At 44.8% G+C, this 27,772-nt stretch overlaps 1 protein-coding gene across 2 annotated transcripts in view; it reads right to left on the reverse strand.

Annotated features, from left to right (window-relative positions):
• The window catches only part of LOC126526454 (spermatogenesis-associated protein 20-like), a 53,125-nt gene that overhangs the window by 5,018 nt on the left and 20,335 nt on the right, over positions 1–27,772 (reverse strand). For both annotated transcript variants that reach the window (XM_050174367.3, XM_072289629.1), the window contains exons 6-11: positions 22,640–23,032; positions 20,607–20,786; positions 17,630–17,839; positions 9,162–9,354; positions 3,893–4,061; positions 811–1,019 (exon numbers count right to left, since the gene is read on the reverse strand). In XM_050174367.3, coding sequence (XP_050030324.2) covers positions 811–1,019; positions 3,893–4,061; positions 9,162–9,354; positions 17,630–17,839; positions 20,607–20,786; positions 22,640–23,032 — 1,354 coding nt within the window. The remainder of the gene's footprint in view (positions 1–810; positions 1,020–3,892; positions 4,062–9,161; positions 9,355–17,629; positions 17,840–20,606; positions 20,787–22,639; positions 23,033–27,772) is intronic.

Here is a 27,772-nt window from a genome sequence, read left to right on the forward strand (position 1 = left end):
ATGGCTAACTGTTAAAGGGAACATTACATTAGTATTTCGCAACTGTTTAAAGCTCGGGTTTGACGTGAAAGCCCCATCAATAATGTTTTGTCGTTATAGGTCTGCCTAACATGTCACATCAAGCATTTTTTTCCTGTGAAGCTCTAACGTTCGAGTTATGTTGCTCTGAATACTAATTAGGCGTGCCCTTCAACAGCAGATCATAGTGTGCAGTCCTCGTGATGTTTGCCATGTAATCAGCAGCATTTTATTCAGAGACTCACTTTCAGGTATCCGGCAGATTGTTGCTCTCCTGACTGTGCAAACTTCGATACCCAAAGTTCAGTGAGCTAGAATCTTAGCTGGAATATTGTCCGACCCCATGTGACTTCTAATTTCAGTTAAGATCCCCCACTTTATCTCCAATCCCAGTCGAGATTTTGAAACAAGTGGAGTTGGGCAGGTCACCTTTGTTAGATGCTGATCACTGGTGCCCTCTTTATGTAGTTTCCATTTTCGTATAGATAAGCCTATTTGCGACTGGTGCACGGACACTTCAATGACTAATCCCATCCTGATAAACAACAATGTTGTGTGCAGAAGAGATAACTTGTTGTCTATCGGAGCAATGGGTGCTCAGGGAGGGGAAACACAGCACGAGCAATGGAGGAATACATGAGTCGATAAGAATTTAAACATTGCTGGCAAAAGCTGGGCTTGGTTGATGCCCAAACTGGAGATATCCTGGCGAGGTCATTGTGTAGAAGTTAACTTAAAAATGGGTCGATTACGACTCCTGCACACAAACGCCCTCTGGCAGCCGTTACACACCGTCCTTAAGACGCAGCACAACCGTGGAATCCTCGCCACTGCTAAGAAAGTAGCCCATGTCCTGGGTGTCCCAGAAGAGGCTGTTCTGCGTGTCCTGCAGCTCCTCGGCCCACATCAAGCAGGACACGTCGAAGGAGGCTTCGTACACGTCCAGCAATGCCTGGATCATGAAGGCGTAGTCCTCCAGCACTCCTCGGATGGGCTGTGACCTATATGGGAAAAGACAGCTGGTTATAACTGCAGCATTCTTATTTAAAGGAACTCTAAAGAAAAAAAAATACGTTGAGCTGTATGACATCATTAAATTTGACGGCGCCTGCTCACGCTTAGTGTATTTTTTTGTTGGCAAAGATGGACTACGTTGTATTCTTAAGGAGCCAAAGACTGAACTTGGCAAGTTTCAAGAACCTCTCCTGGACCACAAAGGTACAAATACGAAGAAGTACACTGAAATTTGTGGCATCACGCTGGCTTAATGATACTGGGGTTTCAGTGTAAAATTCGAGAACTGGAACTTTGATCTTCACCTTCTGTTCTAGAAATGAACATATTACCATGAAATCAACGACACTAGTTTTGAAAGGCCTATGAACAAAACTACAATTACCACCTCTCTCCTAAACGACTGTCTCAATTTATTAAATACAGGAGATTAGAGACAAAATGATAATTTTTGCTGATTCAGCTTCATGGTAGGGCTGAACATCAGAATCTGTGTAATAAATGCCAACACAATTACTAATTAACCAATTTATAGCAATTAACTTTCTCCACATTAAAGATATTATGGGTCATGTTGTGACTGCAGAACCCGAAGTCAGCCAGTATTCAGAGGCTAAACTTTTGGAGGAAGCTTTGAAGTTTTGAGAAGTACAGACTCAAAAAAATTTACAGCAAATTGCATTGCCATTTTAGTTAATACTTCATTGCACTGCGCAAGCAGAAACTTCCAAAATTATTGCAATACGTTTGTACCATTCCTTTAATGAGCACACATTCGTCCAATAGAGAGGAAACATTTCTCGCAAGTCATCATCCATCTGCCAGTGTGTGTCAGTAACGTCCACATGACTATATGGATGCAACGATGGTAAAGATCATGCCAACCTTGGCAAGGGTAACGTGAGTGCGCAAGAAGCAAGGTTCCTCCTCTTCGGTATTGGCGAGCCAGCACGAGTTATCCTAACCATTACTCTTCTTTTTAAGCTATTCACCCCCGAGAAATAGCTTTGCAGCAACATCTCAAACTAAACCTGGACTGACCTGAAACCTGATTCTGGTCCTTTACAGAGCCAAGCACACTTGCATCTATCGAGGTCTACAATGTTTTCTCTTTTTTTTTAATGCAGTCAATGGGAAATATCTCTTTGCAATCAACAGCCTCGTCAGGCAAACACTGTGAACAACAGAAAAACTTTGATGCAAGAAAAAAAGCTAAAAATTTTTGTTGGCTACACTTAAACTAAATGAAAGTTCTACCATATAACTAAACTGAAGCAGTGCCCAAGATGATATTGATTACAGCAAAATGTTTTTTGTTACACACAGTTCATAATACTATAGGTGCAGGCACCGGCAAAAAAGTGTCATGGTTTGGAAAAGTGCCTCAAAACATTTCCTCTTCCATACATCCGACTCACCTAGAGCATGAACGCATTCATCTCAAATGCCATCTCAAATGCTTGCACCACTTACAAACAGCAAGCAGGGCGCATCTCAAGCAAACGATCGACGTTATGCAGTTCTGAATGAAATCCCAACAAAATGGATGCATTCACACTTAACTTGTGGGTGGAAGCGTGTGCCAGTGCTTACCGTTTATATCATTATGAATATTTCACACAGTTAAACCTCGAAAGGACATAGTTGATAAAATCGGCACTTTACTTTGTTACACAGAAATTACGTTACGCCGAAACTTGGCATTTTATGCAAATAGGTACACTCACCAATGAATTTTTCTTACACAGAAGGGGCCATAAATTTTCAGTTATTGGGCAATTGGAAAAAACGAATTTCAATAACAAAAAAATATGTATTTTGTTGAATTTGAAAGCTGCCGACCAAAGGTACGGTCTCCTGCTGTGTCGACGATACTTTCACATCGGCAGCAAGCGTGCGACGCATTTGCATACACTTCACCACCGCAGCTGCTAGTGTTGCTCGCAGTGGGACAATGAGCGCAGGCAGAGAGCGCAGGCGCGAATGCTTCGTTTGCTTCTAGCTTCAATACGTCTCCGAAACTTGCGATTACGCGACCTCTAACGCTAACAGGTAGGAAGGCAGAGCACATGTAGCAACGCTGATCACGTCTCGCACCCCCCCCCCCCCCCCCCTCTCTGCAACTACCGCAGATTACCTCGAAGATAGGGCTGGCTGGCCGTGTACACGCTCAGCCATGCACCGCTACAGCCGGGCTAGAGGAGACCTATGCTCAACACGTATGTATGTTTTACCGCATATGACAAACATATTGCGGCAAAGCTGACTTTAGGGCACTGGCTGCCACTGTGCAACACAATTAGACTAGTGACCATTTTTACTGCTAAAAAATTGGGTGTGCATTACATTTACACTTTGTTTAGAAGTTTTAAGGCGGGCACAGAGAATGTGGACCTATGGCATGACACAGTATCCTCCTGAAAAACGAAACCAAAACTGCGTACAGGACAACATTCATTTGGGCTAGATGGTGCATACTTGAATTAGGAAGGAACAGCGCCAACTAAGACGATCACAAGTGGGGAGAACGACACAGGACAAGCGCCATCCTGTGTCGTTCTCCCCACTTGTGATTGTCTTAGTTGGCGCTGTTCCTTCCTAATTCAAAACTGCGTACAACAGCTATTATATATTGAATTATTAACGGCCCCCCTGAGGCCTGCTACTATATTTTTTCTAGGGTATAGAGGTCTAGGGCCTTCATCCAATGCAAAAGAAAGAAAACATATTTTTTAAAATATTATGTCGGTACCTCTATAAGTGGAAAGTCGAATTAACCGAGGTCAGATAAATGGAAGTCAACTGTATGGGTGAAAGACTGTGTGACCATGAGACAAGCTGAAACGTGCCCGTGACTCACACTTGCACAACCGAGTCGTCTGCTCCTCGGTAGGCACTCCGGATCAAAGTCTTCTCGTTGGGGTTGTAGAGATGCTTCTTGATGAACTCCACACACTTGAGGGCTCGGTCCAGGTAGATCGGCTGGTTCAGTGTCCGGGCCGCAGTTGCAAAGCCGGATATCATAAGCCCTGCGAGCAAAAGGCAGAAGAGACAAACAGGCCACCTGTTGCGAATGAGCCCCCAAAAAGCCCTAAGTTCCCAATCACAGCAAATGGAGTCTAGTGAATGCGTCGGTAGACGATATCGTTCAATGTCCGAAATGTTACAAAACGACACCAGCGGCAATCCGGCGAAAAACAGTCACCATCAAAAAGCAAAGCAATGTGCATGCGATGATATTACTAAACATGACTGAAGCTAGTGCAAGTGACTTTTAATGCAATTAGCTTTCTTTAATTTTTGTGCGCAGACAACACGGGCCACTGCGTTTGTGCCCGAACAGACCACCTTGGCACTGAGTATGTGATATTGGTATGTGCCTATTCAATCCCCAAGGACGAATGTGCCAAGGTGACACAAGGGGAATGTAACAGGGGTGTGCGAATACTGAATATAGTCACACCGTGATATGACAAACCTCGATTCAACGAAATTCGCACCCTCTCCCTCTAGAGCACGTGTCTACTCCTCTATCCTTGCATTGGCTGCGCATGGCTGTCCATGCGCGTGCCACGTGCCGTATCCTGGCGATAATCTTGGCAAGTGCAAAGGCCAAGCCAAGATGGCTGGTGTTTGAAGCGCACTGTGTTCCCGCACGTCTAGTGCAGATGGTCGAGTAATCTCAAGTTCCTGAGACACGGTGCAAAGCGTTAGCTAACGTTGTGACAGCGAGTTTTATGGAAATGAAGTGAGATCTGTTCATGTTTGCCTGGGCATGTGTGACACCAATAAACCTATGAACTTCACTTCATGTAGTTGTCTCTTTGCGAAGGAGATACCTCCTTCACCGTCTCCGCCTTCCTGGTGAAAATGAATTTTTGTTTTTCTCAGGACAAACATCTGTATATTTTTACACCTTTATTTTTAATTTGTGGGCACCATCTGATGATGCCTGCAAGCCATCCAAAGCGCAGTCAGCCATGGCATCCAAGATTTACGGCAGTGCGCGATGCACCATGCGCAAATCTCGGACGCCATGAGCCACGCCGATGCCTTGCTCTCGGCACGACCTGCACCACATATGCCGACGCTCATAACCGACAGCCACGCTATTATGGCACTAACTCCGCGCAATTTGTTTATCAGTGCTTACTGACAAGACACTATCCTCCAGGAATGTTCAGGGAATTTGTGAAATTATTTTTCACTGCAAGTACAACTTCGTCATATCGAAGTCTGAGTTAGGAATTGAATACCAAATCGAATCAAGAAAAAGAAAGCCAAATATCAAAGTGAATATTGAATATGAGAAAACATATCACAACATTCAATGCTTACAAACTTTTTGCTACAAAAGATGGTGCTGCACGTGCTTGATGGTCTTCTAGCATTGCATAACATGAATGTAACAAGCTATCAGTAACTTAAGTACACAGAAACGAAGATATACAGTGTGGTCTGCATTTATTAAATGGAACTCAAGATAAGTATGCAGGCACTGATTACAGCTTAGGTCTAGTATATGAAGGTCTGAAAAGTTTTTTTTTTTATCTATAGAATGTCTGCTGAATAGAATCAAGTGCTGTTTTTCCCTCTGAAGCTGAAAAATTAGTGACGTTGTGCTGTAATGAATACGAATGAGGTTCTCAGACTAGTGGACTTGTGCTTTTATAGCAGTCTTTTATTGCATAGAAAATTTTGGTTTTAGTTTTCTTCCAGAATACAGAAGGCCTTTCCCATCTTTACGGCAGGTGGGTTATCATAAGGGCAATCTACACAACAGACGAAAGTGTGAACCGCACATCATACGTGACTCGATCACCATTCCGCGGATCGACTGCAGTCGGCACCGATGGTAAGGAGCAGGCACCTTTTCATTGTTAAGTTCCGTGTGATCTGCCCCCTCACAAAGAATCTGAAACCTGGAGGGTCACGACAGGTCCGCACGATGCCCCCACCCCTCCTTCCTGCCCCCTTTCTCCATCTGCCAACCGCACAAATGTATGCCACCTGGTAGTCGGCTCATAAGCCACATGACTAATTTGTGCCTGCCAGATAAATTAAAAGATTGTCTTGTGATGGATTGCTCAAAGCTACAAAAAGAGACCGATGGGCACCTATGAACGACGTCAGGAATAAGAGGCCGTCATACGGTGTCACAAAGATGGCGGCCGTGAGCAACTTTGTTGCCATCCCATATATTTGATTTCATTTGAGAGGTGGTTTGTCTGCTTTCCGAGTGTCGTGTGGCTGCTGTGAATAGAAATGCATCGATCGAGTCCCAAACCACAACTTCGGTCATTGACGCCCTACGTTCACCATCCCCGATTAGGCCCAATGGCCTAGAGTGTGGCCGTGACAAAAATTCACCACTGGCCAATGTGGTAACGGACCGCAAGCCATCGTGGAATGCTTGTTGCTATAATATGTTCATACGGGTGATAGGTAACATCAGTGATTGGTTCAAAAAGCACACATTCGAGTTAGACTCACGGCTGCTGAAGCCAGTTGAAGCGGTGTTAAGTTTGTCGCCATGAATCCAATACAACAATACAATCTACAAACCACCTGGCCGCTAATTGGCTCCATCTCTGTACATGGTTTTGCACTTTCTGAAATACGTGCTATTTTCATTGATGTTCCCTTTGTCTTTGTTCGCGTCGCATTTTCATTTTCATCTGTCCTGTCGATCTGTGTGAACCTTGTAACAACAGAGGCGGCCCTCGGGGATGCGGCACCATTCTGCGATTAGCGGCGTTCGGGCAGTACGTGTGATTTCTGCATTGGGCAGACATTGGTGAGCACATGCAGCAGGGCAGAAGCGGTCGCAGAAACAAAGTTCATTATTGTGTCAGCTGGGGCAGCCCGTTTGCACAGACTCAGCGCTTCTTTCGCGCCGAAAAAAACTAAGTGAGACGCCTGCTTGTGCAGCATCAAGTGTGAGCGCCTTCGCAGTGCACGCGACATGCAGCACTGCGAGGGTCTCTACGCCGAATATGCCGAATGTTCAAAAATTCAAACAGCAGATATTCGATTCGGCGATATTCCAGTATTCACACACCCCTAGTATGCAGCCCCATATATATCAACCCTTTCAGTGTCAGGTGTTTTAGGAACTGACGGAGCTGACGGATATTATGGAACATGGACACAACAACTTATTTTTCGTTGCATAGAAATGAAAATGGCAATTCTCTCTTGGTGTGGTCCTCACATTCCTATCTAACAAAATGAATGTCAAAAGGAACATGGCGAGTCATAAACGTGGAAACACACCGGTACGTCAGTTATGCTGAAAGCGTTAAAGCGATAGACACCTCCGTGTCGAGCGCGGCCGCTTGATGGGATAGCCATTGCAACGACGATGCAGCCAGAATACTAGGGATGATGGGGGTTGCTACAGAGTTTCAACTGGGGTGCACTGATTAGAACAAGATACACTGTGTCGTGTTATCATTCCATCATTTGGCATTGTGGTTGGAAGCAATATCGCCACTTCCCGTGTCTGCTGACGTGCCCACAAGGTTTCGTGATTCACAGATGGCATGAAGATGCGGCATGGGGATAAAACAATCATCGTACTAATCATCATAACATGTAAAACATACCATTACCAATTACATACCCATCATAAGAAAAATTGCTAATCGCATTAACAATGCCAATCACCTCCAAACGATGGATGTTCCACCAATTTTTCACCCAGGTAGGACACTCAGAGGTTGTTTGAACTTCTTAAATGTTGAATTGAAAAGGGCATTGAAAATTTCTGCAAGGCTTAAATGAAGTCGATTTTTAAATTTCACTACAGCTGTGTAGATTTTACAACTGGAATGAGAAATAATTTGTTTGCCTCAATTGTCAGAGCTTGGTTACTTTCAGAAGTACAAAACTGGCACTAATGGTGGCAGTGACACAAGCGCTCGTTGTCAAGTTTCTAAAACATTTCAAGAATATCGTGGAGCATCCTGGTGTAGTGCCAACGCAGCTCCTTTGAGAACAATGGGTTGAGAAATCAAAAGGCTGCTGCCTTATATGACGGCGTAAAGTGTCCGCATGATACGAATATAGTGGTGGGTTCATATGATGGCCCTAATAGTGACTGGCCCAGTCACATATGAAGGCAAAGAGAACGTCTACAGTGAGCATTCACACGACAAAGAAGAAATAACAAACACGGGGTGAATGCAACTTACTTGAGTCCAGAGCCAAGACTGTGGGATCTTTAGTAGAGAGGTTTAGGTTAGGGAATGCAAGCTGCACCCAACCGTTGGGGGATGCAAACTCCAATGCGGGCCCTTCACGCTCTTTTGTGCTCGCTTTGGGTTCTTTTGTACACCCAGTGGTTTGCGCTTCCTGACGTTTGGATGCAGCTTGCATCCCTTAATCTAAATCTCTCTAACAGAGGATCCCAAGTCTGGTCCAAATGATATTGCAAATTGGCCGGCTTGGGCAAGTTGAGAGCAGCGGGCGTACGTGATGCATGATCACGTTATGCATTCTGCAGGCCCCTCTGTCACAATTAGATTGTCCTATATGTCACGCAGGTAAGCACTTCCCTAATCACATTTACACCACAGTGGTGACAGCGGCGGGCCAACAAAAAAACAACTTACAAAAAGAAAAGAAAAGTGCCCCAAAGCGATGTGCCACACCGCACAATCGGAGCAACACCAGCACCTGCAGAGCCATCTCATGTGACACGCTGCGAGACGGCCGAGACTTGAGATGTGTGCCGTGCAGAACAAGAAAAGCGAGGGATGCAGTGACGCTTTGTGTTGCGCGTGTGCCATGTACCGAAGAGACTATGCCATCACGACCGGTGTAAATAAATAAATTAGATAATAAACTGAAAAATGCGACTGGACTCTCTTGCCGGATGGCAGCAATAGTGCCATGCACTCGCATAAGCAGTTTACTACAGGGTACAAATTTACATGCATGTCAATGTTGCACTCTGCCACGCGCCACCAGGGTGCACAAACTTCTTCTGATCTTTCATCGTAACGTCTTCGTGTCGGTGCCCCCAACATCGTGTAATTGTGATGAATAAACTGAATTGAAGTGAATTTGGTCACTATGTGACCAAAGGAACAGGATGTGAATGATGAGAATACTGTGGCACTCGCCATTCCACGACGTGAGGAATTTGTCGTCCAAGTGTGGCTTCGGCCTCTGCAGCCGCGCCTTGAACAGGGTCTCCCTTGCCCGCTCCAACAAGGCGTCCAGCACGTCCACCTCGAGGCCGTAGCACGTGGCCAACGACTCCTTGGACTCTTGCACCATGAGCACGTTCTTCCTCTTGAGCTCGTCATGAGGATCCTGTGGTTACGGCAAGAATCAAAGGGTCACTATAACGAAATGCTAAATTAGTTTAGGCTCATTCAGTGTTCTTTCGGAGCTCTACGTTAGTCATTTCTGCGGTGAAGAGGAAATGAAGACGGACAGGTGTGTCCAGGATAAGTTGGGTCGGGCACGTCCGGTGACCGTGTTCAACATTGATGAAAAAAAATTCTATTTGGCAGTTTGAGCACCAAGGACAATGAAATCAATCTTGATTTCGCGAGAACGAGAATTTGTCTTCACAAAAATAATACAGAAGTGCCCAATCAGTCAAAAGCACCTTTTACGGATTTTGCCAAAACCTCATTTTGGTTAGATCCCAAATATAAACTGTTGCCCAGCTATGGCTAAAAAAAATATTTCGTGATGGACTGCGGGTAAACATCACTACACATAATTCTAATGAATCACCATGGAGTATCAACGCCATGATATGGAGCAAGAAATCTCAAAAACATACCATTGCGCAATATTAGACAAAGTCCCAATTTTTTTTTTTTTTCCACATCTATTTTCTGCGTCTCTTTCTTCCTTTACAACATCTAAATGTTCCAGAATGGTTCAGAAACCACATGTTGACAAAGCTGAAAATTTCTAAACACACACACTCGGCGCGTTTCTGGACAAGGATCGCAAAACGCGTGTACGGGCACAGCAACAGAGTGCAGGGGCATTGTCACATGGTTTGTAGCGCTTGCTCTTGACATCGGGCATTTAAGCGCATATCCTTCCTGCACTTCATAAGAAATAAAGTGAAGAGGATGTGAGAATGACGTTTTTAGCCGTACACAAGTTGGCAACTTGATTAGTGGTGAAGCGCACAGCGGAACTTGCAGTACACCTCATTGTGCCAACACCACAGTGGGCCACGCACCGCGATCGGCAACCAGGAAGGAATGGTCTACGCACTGAATCGAAATTTCAATTTCCCGGTGCCTATCTGATAGACTCTGCTGTTCTTGGTATCTCGCCAGACATACAGGGTGTCCCAAATAACATAGAATAACCTCTAAAAAATATTAATCATTTTACGCAAACATAACTAAGTAGATACTCCTCAGAGTTGAGTTGAGAAGCCACCACAAACTTTTTTGTTGATTATGCTCAATTCAGTAATTAAAAATAATTATCTCACTCATTACTTACTGTGCCAATTGACAAGACGTCAATTAAGCACTGTGCAAAGCAATAGGAAACATCAAATAGTGATTTTTTCCAGCTGGTAAAGAAAACCCACAAAATATGAAAAAAAGCCACGTGATTACGCACCCACCCGCACCAGAGAGCAGAGTTTTCAAACCGGATCCCTGGGTACGAAAGGTATTTCGAAAGATATTATGGCACATGCATTCTTTCGGCAACATACCATGAGCTTTCAGCGCTCATCCCTCACCAACAAAAAGCAACAGCACTCCATTGGAAGGGGTGGAACAGTTAAAGCGGTAGCTCATTTTCGTGAGGTTTCCCATGCTTCGCATACATACATACGTACGTACGTACGTACGTACGTACGTACGTACGTACATACATACATACATACATACATACATACATACATACATACATACATACATACATACATACATACATACATACATACATACATACATACATACATACATACATACATACATACATACATACATACATACATACATACATACATACATACATACATACATACATACATACATACATACATACATACATACATACATACATACATACATACATACATACATACATACATACATACATACATACATACATACATACATACATACATACATACATACATACATACATACATACATACATACATACATACATACATACATACATACATACATACATACATACATACATACATACATACATACATACATACATACATACATACATACATACATACATACATACATATATAGTCATATCATAAGAAGCCAACAAACACTGACACCAAGGACAACATAGGGGAAATTACTTGTGCTTAATAAATGAAATAAAGAAACGATAAATTATTGGAAATTAAAGTGGATGAAAAAACAACTTGTGGCAGGTGGGAACCGAACCCACAACCTTCGAATTTCGCGAAATGCGAAGGTTGTGGGTTCGGTTCCCACCTGCGGCGAGTTGTTTTTTCATCCACTTTAATTTCCAATAATTTATCGTTTCTTTATTTCATTTATTAAGCACAAGTAATTTCCCCTATGTTGTCCTTGGTGTCAGTGTTTGTTGGCTTCTTATGATATGACTAATAAAAATCGGGCCCCTCGGTTAACCCCCTTTCTTCTCTTATATATATATATATATATATATATATACACACACAGCATCTTCCATATTTGGCCGGTGGACTTAAAAAAGTTCCTGTCCACAAACTACCATATTTACTCGCATAATGATTGCACTCACATAATGATCGCACCTTTAAATTTTGTCATCAAAATTAGATTTTTTTTCTTTACCATGTAATGATCGCACTCGCAGCGATATGTTGTGTGCCAAGTCTAGCTAATGATGATTGCACTTACCATCTGTCGAATGCTATGCGAACGACTATTGAAGACATACCAAGCGGTCAGCACGCAGCCAACATTCTTAAGCAGACGCCCCATTTCATTCCTCTCATCACTTTCCGCACTTCCATGAAAAAAAAAACTACAACCAAGCTCGCCTCGGCTTTATTATTTGTAGGCTTCATAATGGTTTTGGTCAACAACAACATAAAGGGCGCCTTTCGATTCTTCTCATCTGTACTCGTGGGCACGCAACAAATCGCGAGCAGCAACGATAGTGGCCACGTTTACACTTATACGTAAGAAGTGTGCCCTATTCATACGACGACGCTTGTAATGCAGCTAAGATGTTCGTTCCCTTAGCGGAAATGTGCCATATTAGGATAGTAGTGAAGACAAATGCCACAGTTTCCGCAGCACGCCCGCCATGTGTTTCTATGTCACTGGCAGCTAAGCACGCCCATCTCGGTTTCTGTCCCCTCAAAGTGGACATGGCTATGTTATTGTCGCAAACTTGCCGACATAAACAATATTATTCATTACTGATATAAAAGAAACTATTTCAATGTGCGCAATGTACTCAAGAGAAGAAAAATAATTGCGTTCGGCGCGTTTGGCTTGCTTCGCCGGCTGCCATATTTGTTTAGGTGTCCCGCACTGACAGCAGCAGCTGCCTGCTTGTCATCCCGTAGCAAATGCGGGATGAAAAAAGAAAATGTTTCTTTTTGTGGGAAATTTAACCCACATAATGATCGCACCCCTGAATTTGCGTCAATTCTTTTAGAAAAAAGTGCGATCATTATGAGAGTAAATATTGACACGTGTGCTTATCTTTATCGGGCGACCACGTTTCGCTGCCTAACAAATGTTATCGGACAGTGCGGGACGTGCCTGCATGTCCCCAAAGTTTCTGGAAAGTTATCTATGCTTCTATCCGCTGTCTGTTGTTGCCGAACCTTGTGTTATCTGATTTCATCACCTGACGCAAATGGTGTAGAGCTTTGTGGAAGGCACGTGGGTCCCAACGATTAGTCTGGAACATTCGACGACTGTTGTATAAAAGCCGACACGCTTGACCCGCTGATCAGATTTTCGACGATGCGCCGACCGTGTTCGCCGCTATCATTGTGCTATAAGTGTAGCCCGTTTTTGTGGGCACAGGTTCGCCCAATAAAAGTTCGTTTTGTCTTTCACAGTATTGCTACTGTGTTCTTCAACATCACCACCACGTGACAATATGGTACTTGTCTAATCGAGAGCAAACATAGCTCACAGGGTAGCATATTGTAGTCTAAGTTGTTTGAGATGTACTTAAACATCGGTAATTGCCTGCATTTTGTAGGATGAAGCAGAAATTGCTTCTGGCTATGCGCACAGATTTTGCAGATGGGAGCCAAGCTGCTGATACGACAGGATGCGCCATCTGGCGGACAGCAAGGGAAACAACTTCTCGAGTTGGGGGGGGGGGTTATAGGAGAGAAGCACGCTAGCTTCGAAGATGCAGTTCTTCTGCCCATTGAAATGAATGTTGCAAGAAAAGAGTGGCGTAGGACATGCCTATTTCATCAACTGCACGAAGTCGACGCGGTCTAGGCCAATCGTGTGCGGGGCAACTGAATTCGTGCTCCGAACAACGATCCCCGATCGGGCCCCAATAGTGGTGCAGTAAATACGCACTTAAAGCTTTACACAAAGTATTTATTTATTTGGCTGAATGCACTGCAACAGTGTAGCCTGCTTCTTATTGGCAGCCGTGTTGCTTAAACACGGAGTCCTCAACATAGTCTTAAAAGATCCTAAGCCAGTAGCGCTGTAGAAGGGCCAAAGCAGCTACAGCCTCAGTTGAAGTCGGAAGTGGGGAAAGATCAGCGCTTGTGAGATCAACCTTAACAGCATCTTCGTTTGACCGCTGTTTCTGTTGCGATTGCCACGTCCGTCAATCGAAGCATTTTGAAACACTGTCAATAATAAAGTATGAAGTGGCATCTGCCAAGGCGTCTATGAGTGGGCTCAGTGAGCACGTGTTGTCGGACGTCTTTGCGGATGCAAACCGCCATTCCTCGCGAGGTGCTGTGGGCACAGAGCGTGGCACCGAGCAGGAGTCAGTGCGGCAAATGCAATGCGTCGTTGACGTTGTTGAACTAGCCAAGCCGCCTCGTGTGTACGCCACTATGTTCAAATGGCACCCTCATCACAATCGTTGTGCAGCAGTAGGGAACGCCCATCGCACTATCACGATCTTCAAGAGTTGCAGGAAAGCTCACCACCTGTCAACAGAGTGCATGTGGTCTAGGGTGGCAGAGTTCGATATATCCATTTTACGTCCCACACCGTCTGAAATAAAATATTAAAAATACACGCGATTTTCCAGGTGATATAGAAAGTGTTCGATATACGCAATAATTCGATATATCCGTGTTTGATATATCGAGGTTTGACTGTATGTATATACACATATATATATATAGTTCGATATATCGATAATTCTAAATATAAAATATGCATGTCTAAAGCTTCTCTAACCACTCCACACATCTCAAGGCAGTTTCCCGATGTCGTGACTAACGGGAACTTACCGATCTGTGCCTCCAAGGCGCGTAAGAAACAAAAACACAGCGCGGTGACCAGAGCAGTTTATTTCGGAAGAAAAAAATCTGTGACCTTTGCTTGCTTTTTCTTCTGCACCATCAAGTTCATTAAGCTGTCCTCAAGCTTGTTGACAGTGTCCAAATGAGAAAGGTCAGCTCCTTCCATTCTGCCATAACAGCGGCGAACAACGCTGAAAGCTGATACAAGTTCAGCTGCAGTGCATGGTGGTTGATCCTCTTCGTCGAAACCTTCGCCGCTGCTCGAGCTGCGTCCTCGTCACCCATGATGTCAGCCACAATCTTCGCATCAGTGCGATCCGCTACAGCTTGCACGCCGTCATCAGCGCTGACGAAATTGCATGTTGTAAAGCCGCCTGGGATGGCGCCTGGGAATGCCGAGAGCTCGCGAAATTCGCTGTCGAGGCAACCAGCGTCATCGTCTTCACTGTCAAGACATCCGTCATATGCAGCTACCACAAAGCCTGCCATGCGGAAGCAGTTCACAATTGTGCTTTTCTTCACGTCGTTCCAAGCACCAGCCAGCATTTGAATGGCTCCGAGGAGGTCCACCTTGAGTTCAATTCCTAATCGAAGGTTGATTAGGAGCCTCTGCACCAGTCATCATCTGTACCTAACTTAAAACGGTTTCGCAATGCCTTAGTCGAGAGGCTGAAGTTTTGCCGTTGTGTTTGGCGGTAGAAACTTGAGGGTGATCTCCTTTAATGGGCAGACGACATGATGGGCCGAACAATTGTCAAGAAGCGGACAAACTTTGCGGCCAGACTTCTCCAGTTCGGCACCCCACGCCTGTAGCCACTCAACTGCGTGTCATCGAAGCTTTCTTATTGGACACGTACCAAACTGGGAGGCCTTTGGCGTTCTTAAAGCAGCGTGGCGACCTGCTCTTTCCGATAACAAATGGCCATAGTTTGCATGACCCATCCATATTTGCAGCAAGCAAAATCGATATGCGCACATTGCTGTTCTTTCTACCATGGCATGCAGAGCCCTTCAGATGCAGAGTCTTGTTTGGCAGCATTTGCCAAAACAGTGCCGTCTCATCTGCGTTGAATATTTGTGACGGCGAAAAGCTGTCGGAAATATTTGGCCACTCTTTGGACAACCACATCTGTATGTGACTTGTGCTAGTCGCCTTGCTTTCGCCCAAAACGGTCTTTCTGACGATGCTGTAGCAACTCCTAAATCGCTGCTGCCGACCAGTGCCACCAGTGAAGCTTTCTTCTCCGAAGGCCACAGCAAACCATTTGGCCTTCTCCATGACCACTGGGCCATCAGCAGGTATGTTCTTGGCACGTGTCTCTAAAAACCAGGCGTACAATGCCTTCTCGACTTTGTCAAAGGTTGGGACGCGCACACGACACGCTCCAGGGTGACTGGACTGCACTGCCTTCAGCTTAACATCGGCTTTGTTCTTGAGGATCGTACTCGGGGTGTTGCGAGGAATTCCGAACGCTGCGGCAACCGACGACTTTTTCTCGCCAGCCTCCACCCGTCGAATGATGTCCGCTTTTGTTGAAAAATCCAAACAATAGTGCTATACTTTTGCATGGGATTTCCAAGGGGATTTTTCAACTGTTCGATATAGCCAATAACTCAATATATCCAGGTTCGATATATCCGGCTTTGATATATCCTGGATTGACTGTATATATATGTGCGCATGCCAGATGAAAAGCTCCAGCAAATCGATTCCTAAAACACTTAATTTCCCCTTCCTCCTTATTTGGAACATACCCAGAACCCACTGCCACCATCAAACTGTCACTAGCTCGAGACTAGATAGGGAGCACAATAGCAAGACTAGGGGAGTAGGACAGGCAGAGGAACGCTGCCTCCCAACTGTCTCTGTCTGTCCTGCTGTGCCTTGTACCTTGACCTTGTCATTATAGAATATACTACCAACTACCCCGCTCCGATACTTTGCTTAGCCCTTTGCGGTCGCATGTCAGGCCCCCTTCCTGAAACACGAAAACATAGTTTTTCTTTTTTTCTGGTTTCCTTTTAGTGTTTGTTGCCACTAGTCTCAGAAACTTTTACAACCACTGTTAATTGCATTTCCCAGCATCTGCATACGAGGGCAATGCTTTAAAAAACACAAAAAGAAATTTCTATGCACTTTTTGTTGCGCAAAGCATCGGAGGATGGAAATTTTCTCTGCATGTATTTTATGGAAAGAACTCGTGTGATTTCATTGATTCTAAAGAGGATCTTAGTGCCAAGTAGGTATTGCACCTCCAGATGGCTTCAAACTTCCTCAAGTGAGAGCGCCGAAGAAGAAAGTGAAGACAAGGGTCCTGTAGAAAACGATTCCTGTGGTGGCTGCTGATTTGATGCTGGCTGGAGACTGTAAACGGTGCAAGAGCCTCAGGAACACACACAATAAAAGTCGCAGTTTTACCCGAAAGCCAAACCATCAATTGCAATAGCAAATTAGTGGACAGATATACAAAGTAAAGATAGCAGTTTTATTGGCCGTATAAACTTGTAAACATAGGCATACTAACTAAATTAACAAGCATGGTGCCACGCACACACAAGCAAACATGACCACATCTCACTCAATTACCGCAGAAACTCATTGTCAAAACGCTGGAGTGAGAAAGTGTGGTAGCAGCAGCAAGCGAATTGACCTTCGTGCTGTGTCTTGCATCAGCGCAAACTAAGCTGTGAAAACACAGCAGCCAGAGCGAGTGGGCGCAACAGCCCAGGCCACCCGGAGTAAAATGCGCCCTCCTCACCCCCCACCCTCCCCGTGGAGCCTTGTGCACGACGGAAGAAAGCGCCCTTCCTCCTCACTTTCCTGGCTTGCACGCATGAGATTGAGCAGCAATTGCCACTCACCCTCACACACTTTCATTCACACAAACAGCATACAGCATGGAGCAATGATTTTATCGCCCTTGGACTTTATACGGAATCTCAAGGCAACACTAACGGTGATGACAGAAAACGCACCTGGAGTGTCCATCTAATTGCTGTTGCAATAAAATGTCTGAAATAAGCCACTCACTATGCAACTGTTCACACAAATTCTCTTCATGCACGGTGTCCGAAATATGCAAGCTTGTTCCTGACCGAAACAATTGCAACGCTGGAAAATGCTCATAACTGGAAGTTGTAGATTACCTGCATAGGGTCAACATTGCCGTTCTTTCGGATGTCGTAGTAGCGGCACACAATGTCAGCGACAGTCTTCTCCGAGCAACTGGGCAGTGGCTCTGTGAGCAGAAGACGCACTTGTTTCTCCTCCCAAACGCAGAAGGCGCCCTCCCTCTTCTCCTTGTCCCCTTGCTCGGGGTACGAGTCGGCGTCTTCCGCGCTGTAGAAGCCGCCACTCTGCAAGCACACAAATCTGCATTCCCACTCCTCTCTTGTCATACAGGGAAATTGCAGCCCGTCACGCAATTGTGCTGGGACAACAGGTAGCAGCAAAAAGACAGGGAGGGGGAACAGATAACACACGGTGCACCTGCCAACAGAAAATGTTGTGCAAAAACCATCAACGATAATTGTCAATGAATGCGAGTAGCCAAACACTTCTGGAAAGCTATATCGATTTATCGAAGGAATGATGCAGTTGAAAACGTATGTGTTTGTTGCAGTGAGAATATTTAGGTAGTGTTTGGTTTTTCATTGTCACAGAACAGAGCCGTTAACCAACACATCTATAGCCATAGTCTAAGTGGCTATACGTATAAGCCAATTTGTCACATTTGTATTATCTCGAGCAACACGAGCACCAGTGTGGAAGATGACTGTCATCATCCTCTCTCGCACATGTGTCTCAAAGAGTTATAATAGTTGGTGTTCGTCAACAAACCTGCACCACAACTTGGCTGCGTGAGAGCACGCACCCTTTGCATCGGTGCCCTTTGTACTGCTGGTGAAAGACCAACCGCTAATCACCAACCACCGACCACAACAAAAACGGCCAAAAGAGCCAAGGAAGGCTATTCCCTTTAAAACGTTGCTATGATAAAGCTGAATCGGGAGTCGAAATTACTTCGTCATACCCATTGCTGTCCGCCTTCACAGTCAACCCTGCCCAGCACGTTAAAGCCAAGGTACAGTGTCTCGTGTGCACAGTGTGTGTGTGTGACTTGCAGTGTTAGTAGTGTGCAGTGGCGAGAGGGCGACAGTAAAGTGGCCGCCAACTCCACAGCACCGCTGGTTTGCCATGTTACCAAGTGGGCGACAGCTCACGGGAGTGATTGGTTAGCAGCATGACGTGAAACCCTATTTTGGCCTTTGAGGTAAAATGATCATAAAACCTTGGCGATAAACTAAAACAGGTTCACAATACCCACTTCTAGGAAATTCTTGCTTCATTAAAGCAAGTTTTTAAATACATCGTTTCATACGGGAATTTCATGGGGATATTCAACTACTTCATTATATTCGTTATTTCATTATAACCTACTCTGTTATAACGAGGCATTTTTACCTCTACTCAACTCTCCCAGTGTGACCAACCACTGGCCTAAACTACTGCCTCAATCAATTTAATCTGGCCCTCAAGTGAAAGATAAAGCCGATATCAACCAATCGGAAGCATAGCTAGGCAAATGAAACTGTCGCCGTCTGCTCAGCCTCGAGCCCAGTCTCAAGTAATGAAACACCACTCGCAGCTTCCAGTTCAGTGCCACATTACCTCAAAATATTACGCTAAAGCTGATCATATCATTTGACGCACCTCTAACTGAACAGCTGAAACTAAATGATTGATTGATTGATTCCAAAAGCAACAATAGGGCAGTGAGAGGAGCCATAGTGCAAAGTTCTGGAATAATTTACACCACCTATGATTGTTTACTGTGTGCCTAAATGTAGGTACTACACTAACACTTCTGCATTGTGCCCCTGCAGGAAAACAATCACAGGAAAAGATTTGCAACTGCCATCTTAGTATGTTGCGTCAGAGCACAAATAAATGCACGAACACTCCCAAGAAAGGATGCTCCCCCCAACACACTTTTTGAAACAAGCGCAAGATGCAGCGCTTGTGTGAAAAAGTGAGGGGGGGGAGCATCCCTTCTTTGGGTGTGTTCGTGTGGGTGTTTGTGTGTGAGTGTGTGTGTACATGTGAGTGCGTTCTTTTGCAATCTCAAGCAACTTACTAAGATGAATTACCAACTAGCTCAGCTACAAGTTCTTCTGGTAACTGCTTGACATGAAAAAGTTGCAGGTTGCATGACAAGAGCAACCAGCGGGACACCAAGCTGTCATCACTACAGTTTATGCAAAAAATGAGTTTTAGCCGAGTGTTTACAGAGCACTCCGCTCAGGCCCAACGATATGTGCACAGCTGCTCGGAGGGAATAGGCAGGCACACAACAGTCATGCCAGAAGCAGAGGCTACTGCCAAGCTGACTGCACAGTGTCTGATGAGACATCCCACTTTGTTTCGTCGCTGTTTTGCAGTCAACCTGACTGTGCATTGCTCACGTCTTTGGGAGACATGCTACAACATGCTTATCAAAAAGGTGAAATGAACGCAGTTCTCTGCAATGCCTCATCAGGTGAAATGTGAGTGAAGCGTATCATAAGTGACGCTCAGCTGAAGCTGTCTAATACGATGGCATGAGACGGGTTTTCACACTTTAGTACACTTCCACAATTGCCGAAATTCATATATATAAAAAAAATAACAATATTATACATGTGATGTCTCTTCTGGAGCGCGAGATTGACCTGTTAGAAAGTGCCTTACTGTGAAAGTATGTGCAGGCAGGTTTGCTTTTTGTATGAACCTTTCTTTCTACGCTCTCAAATTTTAAATGTTAGTGTGAGTACTATCCCTGAATGTCATCCTGCTCATGTCTACATATTATATTGGTCATTGCTTCTATTAGTCAGTGCTTGTCCAACGCCCTACTGTGCATCTTCTCTCAGTTGTCCACTGTATTCAACACAATTTGATTCAATCCCACTGGAGTGTACTTTTGACTCTGCAAACGAGTGTCGAGTGGCCAAGCGCACACTAGATCAAGCATTTTGGGTGCATTTACAAGCATTTGCTCAACAAGTTCTTTCATCTCGACTCCAAATCAATATCTACCGTTCCTTGATTGTTTCACCAAAAGGCAAGTTCCGCATGACCCACCGGGTGGCTGAGGTCCCGTTCGACGTAGCACAGGATGTCACGTGCCACATCCAGTAGCCGCCGGTCGTGCGTCACCTGGTAGGCCTCGCTGTAAGCACGGGCCAGTTGAGCCTGGTCGTACAGCATCTTCTCAAAGTGCGGCACGTGCCATTTGCCGTCTGTCGCATAGCGGTGGAAACCCTGCATGACACAAACAGAAAGCTGGTAACACATTTTTCCAACACTCAGCTTCACGGCCATCAGGGCTGTAAGCATAGCGCCAACCTGCAAACATTGAAATTCGTAAAAATCCTGCAGACACAACAATAGGACTGGGGGAGGGAGGATAGCATGCAATCATTTTCGTGTTAGCCCTGAGAGTACGCCTTTTGTGGGATACATACGACAGAGTTTATTCTTCATGAAACTTGTCGTAATGTTCGTAAATTAAATTCATAGAACAATTCCAAATTTGTAAACCTTACGGAAAACTTGGGAAGTTGGCAGGTATGCAGGAGGATGTAGCCGCAACATCACTGTACTTCATCACAGCACCGGGGAAAAAGAGGTGAGCATGCTTTCGTGGCAGAAGACAAATATTTAAGCAGCCCTGAGCAGACTCAAAAATCAACATCCCAACATCTCTGCTTTGGTCTTGAAAAATCACCCCTGATGACTGTAAGGCCAGCCCTGACAGCTGTCCCTGCACACAACTTGTTGTCAGGGTATCCAAGGACACTCTGGTGATCAAGAGTCACCTTTAACCTAAGCAGGGTGCAGAAGACGAGGGATAAAGGGAAAGATGATGACACACTCTTCCTGTCTCTCATCTTCCGCAGGCTGCGCAAGTAAGAAATGAACCACAAGTACCAGCTAGCTTAAATGTAAGTCCTGTTCAAGCACCAAATCAACTAATGACGCTCAATCTTAGGAGACAATTCAACGCCGACTCAGATTTCCAAATTCTCTACATGTCCTTGAGAAATATACAAAAATCTATACTTCCATGCATTCCCCAAGTATTCAGATATTCCCAAAGTATGCACGTCACTTTTCCTAGTTTTTCTTTGTAATCGCCATGTTGTCCCCTCTGTCGTTTCATTTTCCACTGAGATGAAACTCTTGATTTTTACGCACAATGTCAGTAAATGTTATGGCACACATTTCTTCTAAGCTTCCTTAAATAAGTTTTAATTGTGCAGTCATTTACATGCACAAAGACCAACCACAGTCAAAGGATCAAAAAAGAAAACCTCTTCTAAATGGAACTACACGGCGTGCTCTCAGAATGTGGAGCTTTATTGTTTTTGTTTTTTTTCCATACAGACAGTGATGACTCAAAATGCAATATGGCCCAAAATAAATCTACATAAACAATGAAAAATATGTCAACAACAAAAATGGTCCCTACTGCACATATTACTAGCCAAAAGTGAAAAGCCCAGTGTAAAATACTGAAATTTCCTAAAATTTGAGCAAATTTCCTCCTTTCCCCAAACAATGCTCAAGATCCCTACATCTAAGAAGTTTCTCAAAGATTAGTTAGTTTCTCTAGTTTCCCTAAGAACAAAGCATCATAGTCATTGTGCTTCTAAAGCGGCCTCAAGCAGCCTCAACCTTTATCTTCCAATAACGTTCCTGGCAAGAACTGAAAAAAGAAATGCAAAATTTTCTCTTACCTCCAGAGGGTTTGCACATAGCGTGCTCATAAAGAAAATAATAAATACACGTGCTCTATTCCTCATACTCAATGAGGACACTGAATAACAAACTGTGTTTTGAGAAAGGTAGTTCTTGCAATAATACATAAGCGTCTTCAGTTATGTTCTCTCAACACATGACAATGAAACAAATATACACTACAAAACTCAGCAGCAGGCAGTGGGATGAGCAAACCCACTCGACTTGTTCCCGATGACTAATGCAAGCAATTGAAGACGCAGCAAGGACGAGAAGAGCTCACATCCCTGACAATAATGGTACAAATTGTTAGGACGAGCATAGCTCGTGCTTGGGGTTTAAACGGTTAATGCCCAGTCAAAGCGTGCGCTTGCCTTGCCAATGTGGTCGTGAATCCCGCCCTGCGCCATCATGATCAGCGTGTGGACAGTCATCTCGAGCGCCTTGTCCACGGCTGCCTTCACTTCCGACGGGGGCAACCCCTGGAGGAGCACGGCGCGGTATCGCAACAGGAAGTTCAGGTTGACACACTGGGGGAACTTTGGGGCACGCCCGAAGCCCCCCATGATCATGTCGTACGACCGCTCCAGCTGCCGGTAGCAGGTGGTGGCAACATCGGGCGCGAACGGACACCTCAGGTTTCCTTCGCTGCCTCGAGGGGAGGCGGGCACGCCCTCCCCGCCAAACACGCGCACGTCGGACGTCTGCTGCAGGATCTGGAAGATGCGGTCTCCCTGGTCGATGAGCTTGGTCCGGTTCTGCCTCCACTGCAGATGCGACGGAGTGGTGGGTCAACACTGAAGGTCACTGCAGTAAGCAGCATCTGCCACAGACGACATAGCGAGTACAAAACATATGTCACACTGCCAGGCCAGCGCTCAGGCCTTCACTATGACTCGTCAGCCTACACTACATCGACGGCTGGTCTCTTCAGCCCCTGAACGTGGAACGGCCACTTACGTCTTTTTGGACGTTGTCCCACAATACTGAAGACATTAACATACCTATAAGTGAAGGCCCACATAAATTTTTTAAAGAAATTAAATTGCACGTTATAATGCACCGAACCATGCACAGCAGGTTATGAGGGACACCTTACTGGAGGACTGCAGATTAATTTTGACAACCTGGTATTCTTTAACATGCACTTAAAGAAAGGTTCATAAGCACATTATGTATTTTGCCCCACCGAAATCTGGCCGACAGAGCTTGTAATCGCGCCCGCCACCTGGTTTGCAGCAGCACATCGTAGCCAATGAAAAGTGGAGGCAGTTTACATATGTAGTTTTTTTGTACTAGTACTGAATACAAACTATGCTAACAGCCTGAATGTTGTAGCACATACCTGTTTGTCTTTTTGCACTGACAGTTTAAACAGCTGCTAACATAACTGTTAATGTCATCGCTTGGCACAAGATGCCATCTGCATGTATTGGAACATTCTCAACTGTTGTCGCCGATTTTATATGCTGTCTATGTTATTGCCAAATCTAGTGTAATCGTATTACATGCACGACACAAATAGTGCTGTGAAATCTGCAAGGCTCATGAGCACCAATAGTCATGCTGGAACCTTCGACAAGTCACGTATAAAAAGTCAATGTGTGTGACCCGCAGGTCAAATTTTTGACAAGCAATGAGTGTGCTCACCCCTATCATTGCACTGAATGTTATGTACTTGTGTTGTTGGGCACAGGTTCGCCCAATAGACAGTTAGTTTCGTGACTTGCATTGTGCCACTGTGGTTGTTCACTGTCACAGCAATTTAACAATACAATGCGTGGTACTACATTCGCAAAAATACTATTACATACAAGAGTTTTCTCACTGACTAGTGTTTGAGAGTTTGCCACTTATGAGTGCAAACAGCATGCTAATGAGATTATTGTTACATTCATGGCCAACTGTGAATGACATATGCATAAGAGAAACTTTATCGATAAAGTCCATGGTTCCCCCCTAAGTTTCACCATAGCAGTATGTATTTTCTTTTATGCCTGCCTAATGACATAATCAGGGACCACTTTTAAGGCACCACATTCCCAGCAGTTGGTCACAGTTTATGGCACAAAGTTAGGGCCACGACAGCTTTCTTTCATCGCATGTTACGTGAAAGCAAAGGAGCAGGCACAGAGTGGCAGCACCCATTGAAAGTTGTCCATGCTCTAGCAACAACAGGTATAAAATGTCTGGAAGTGTGACGCCGTCGCAAGGAACCAGCTGGGCAGGCATTGCGAAAATACACGGGGCGATGTTTTCATTCATCTTGCTTTGTCTGATGAGCGCAGAATACAGGAAGCCGACGACAAGTACGTTTGGCGGCGAGCAAAGAAACAGCGTGAGAGAAACCTCGAGCTCGTGCAATCAAATAAATTGGTGGTGCTCGAGAAGGCTAAGAACTGACTGGAAGCTCGGCTATGATGGCAGGGAGGTGGCAGTGAGGCTCGAAGGTCAATGACCCTAGCCCTGCACTTGCTCACATACCTCTGGCCTGCCTCGACTGTTCCCAGGTTCCCAAAGCCATACAGGGTTTCCTACAAAAAATATACTAGAGGGATCTCTGGTACCATAATTGTTTAGCTACCACAAGAACGATGGTTAGTACATACATAGATTTATCTGACCTTTGCGCTTGTGGCTTCTTAAGTTTTTGTGTCCATGATTTACAGTAGAACCTCATCCATACGTTCTGGGAAAAAACATGAGAGAAAAACATACTAGCCGGGAAAACATACGATTCAAACTAAAAAACTTGACAGACTCAACTATTGTTACATCTGCAAAATGCAAAGCGTCGTGTGGATCGTTGTGGCACGAGACGCCGACGCGCGTCGAGCTGGTGGTGCTCCGGTGGCCCGAGACACTTTTTGTTCTATTCCTATTGCGTGGTGTTTTAAGAGGGCGACGGGAAAGTGAAGTGAAATCGAGCTGGTGGGCGACGCTGGATGCCGCCAAAGCAAAATGTGATGCCCACATTGTGCCGCCTGCAGCAGGGAATGACAGCACGTTTGGATTATCGCCTACTAAAAGCATGCAGTAGGCTACCAATAGCACTACACGCCATGCGCTGTAAAACAGATGGGTGAAAATGCTTGTCGCAATAGATACGGCAGAGATAGCTGTGAGTGCGGCGTGCGACGACCAGGGCAGAGATGTGCTGGTACCAGAACAAGAAACTGTGTACACCGTCATTTTCACATTAGACGGACAGCTATATACTGTTCTCGATCGTGGGCTCTGGGATCATATGGAATCACATGGCATCTAGCGGATAGAAAACTTTTACGACCGCAGTCTGCAGCAGGGAACAGCGGCACGTTTTGGTTATTGCCTATTAAAAGTGTGCACTACACTCCCGACGGCACTATGCACTGTGAAACAGATAGGCGAAGGTGCTTATTGCAATAGGATTGGCAGTGATAGCATGTGAATATCGCGTGCGACGACGCCGGAGAAGATTTGCTGGTACCGAAATGATAAACTGTGTGCGTGCCAGAGTTTTCGCGTGAGACAGGTGGGCAAGTATTGTGGTCAAGCTGCCGCGGCAGGCAGCAATATAGTCTTCTCGATTGCACGCGCCTCGCAAATTTTTTTGTTTACGTGGGATCTAGCGACCGGAAAACGTATCATGCGATCACACTTTGGTGATGTAGTGAACGTTGGCGCCTAAACATTGAGTTTTCCGGGAATGTATGAACCAGTAAAAAACGAGTGCAACTCTATTGAGTTATTTTTTATGTTCTCGATTGCGAAAGTTAGTGCCGGGAAAACGTACGTAACGGGAACATATCAACGACGTTTTACTGTAATACCCTTCATCTTTCCAAATTTCCAAGCAATCATAGTTTTCCATACGCAGCAAAGCAATGGGTCTGTTCAGATGCACAATCATTGCAAATTGTAGTTGCATCTATAACAGGATATCTTGCAGAAAATTATCAATATCCAAAGTCAAAATGCCATTTGATCCCAGATAGACGATGTTCAGGCGAATCTGCGCTACAACCATCATTACCATGCAGGCAGAACAACCACACTTGCTGGCTCCAATGGACATTGGTGCCACAGTTCCCTCTAGCGGTTCTCGTAAAAAAAAAAAAAAAAAAAAAAACCTTTATACTCGAAGGTTCCCAGAGGCTAGCTTATCTACTGAAAAACCTTAACGGATCATGCCATTAGTGTTGTTATTGCTACATGGGTGATGTGTTCCATAGTCACACACCTGTGCCAAGTTGTAAGGTCCCAAGATAAAAATGTAGTCACAAAATTTCTAAAGTAACCCCAATAGGCTGCCAAATAATGTTGTAAATTCCCCTAATGCTAATATTTTTGTTCACAAAGTTGAATTATTTCTCGAAATGGTGCTTGACCACTGATGTTGGCTGATGGTGATACATTTTGTTCTGCTCCTTTATAGTAGTATGAGTGAGTCTGACGATTATCTCACTGCCCTCGCGACACTTGACACTTACAATGATGCGACCATGTTATAGTGAAGCAGTACCAATTTGGACGGTGCACCCAGTTGCCAGATGAATCTGTGGACATATACATTACAGCTGCAGGCGAGTTCTCAGCTTCGTGCAACACTGGGTTGCAGGCAGGCAATTTTATCAAAGATCAGTTGGTTGCAAAGGAACAAATGCTTGCTACAAGAGAGATTTTTGCTAGCTGTTTCCACACTGACCTTAGACCATGCCCCTAGACATTGGCAGAAGCTTTGAGGAGACTTCACTGTATTTCAGGGAGCTATCATCGCCTGCAGACACCCACAGTGCTGGAAGGCATCGTAGTTGAAAACTGGATGCTGACCACGAAAACAAAAAATAAGAGACGTGACGTGCATCATGTACATATAACAAGAAAGAGAGCCACGCCTGCTGCCACTTGCATCACAGTTGTGCCCTTGCTACTATTACCGGTGCCACATTGGAAGTCGCGCACTCGTTGCTATCTGTTGTGTCGGGCTTATGGTGTGAATGCAGCCCAAAGGAAGAGCCTCAATGTTAATAACACAACACCATGACAGATCATGGAAGATCCTAAGCGCAATGAATGGGCTGAATTTTGTGAGAGGGGAAAATGCGTTACAAGTTCTTGTTTCTTTTCCAGGTGGTGCAACAAGTGACCCTCTCACCTCGCATAGTAGCCAACAACAAATAAAGGGGCAGTTGCCGTTTGGCTCCAGGCAAACACAGTGTGTTTACAGTAAGGCGTATCAGCATGATGCAACAAATGAGTTCATTATGTTTACTGCGCTATACTGTTCACACAATAAAAAAAATAATAAGACAGACACATATTTCCATTTGTTTACTTAAAACACATGCTCATAAACACATGTTATAATCACATGTGTGATAAACGCACATTTATAAACACCTTTAATTTATTTCATCCTTCATGTGAACAGCATAGTACAGTAAACAGAATGATGTCATACCAACTAGACACGGTCAAAGCCTTGCTGAACAAGGCTCAACTTTGCCATTTGCCATGCGCACTTC

This window comes from Dermacentor andersoni, chromosome 8 (genome assembly GCF_023375885.2).
Source record: "Dermacentor andersoni chromosome 8, qqDerAnde1_hic_scaffold, whole genome shotgun sequence".
NCBI lineage: Eukaryota > Metazoa > Arthropoda > Arachnida > Ixodida > Ixodidae > Dermacentor > Dermacentor andersoni.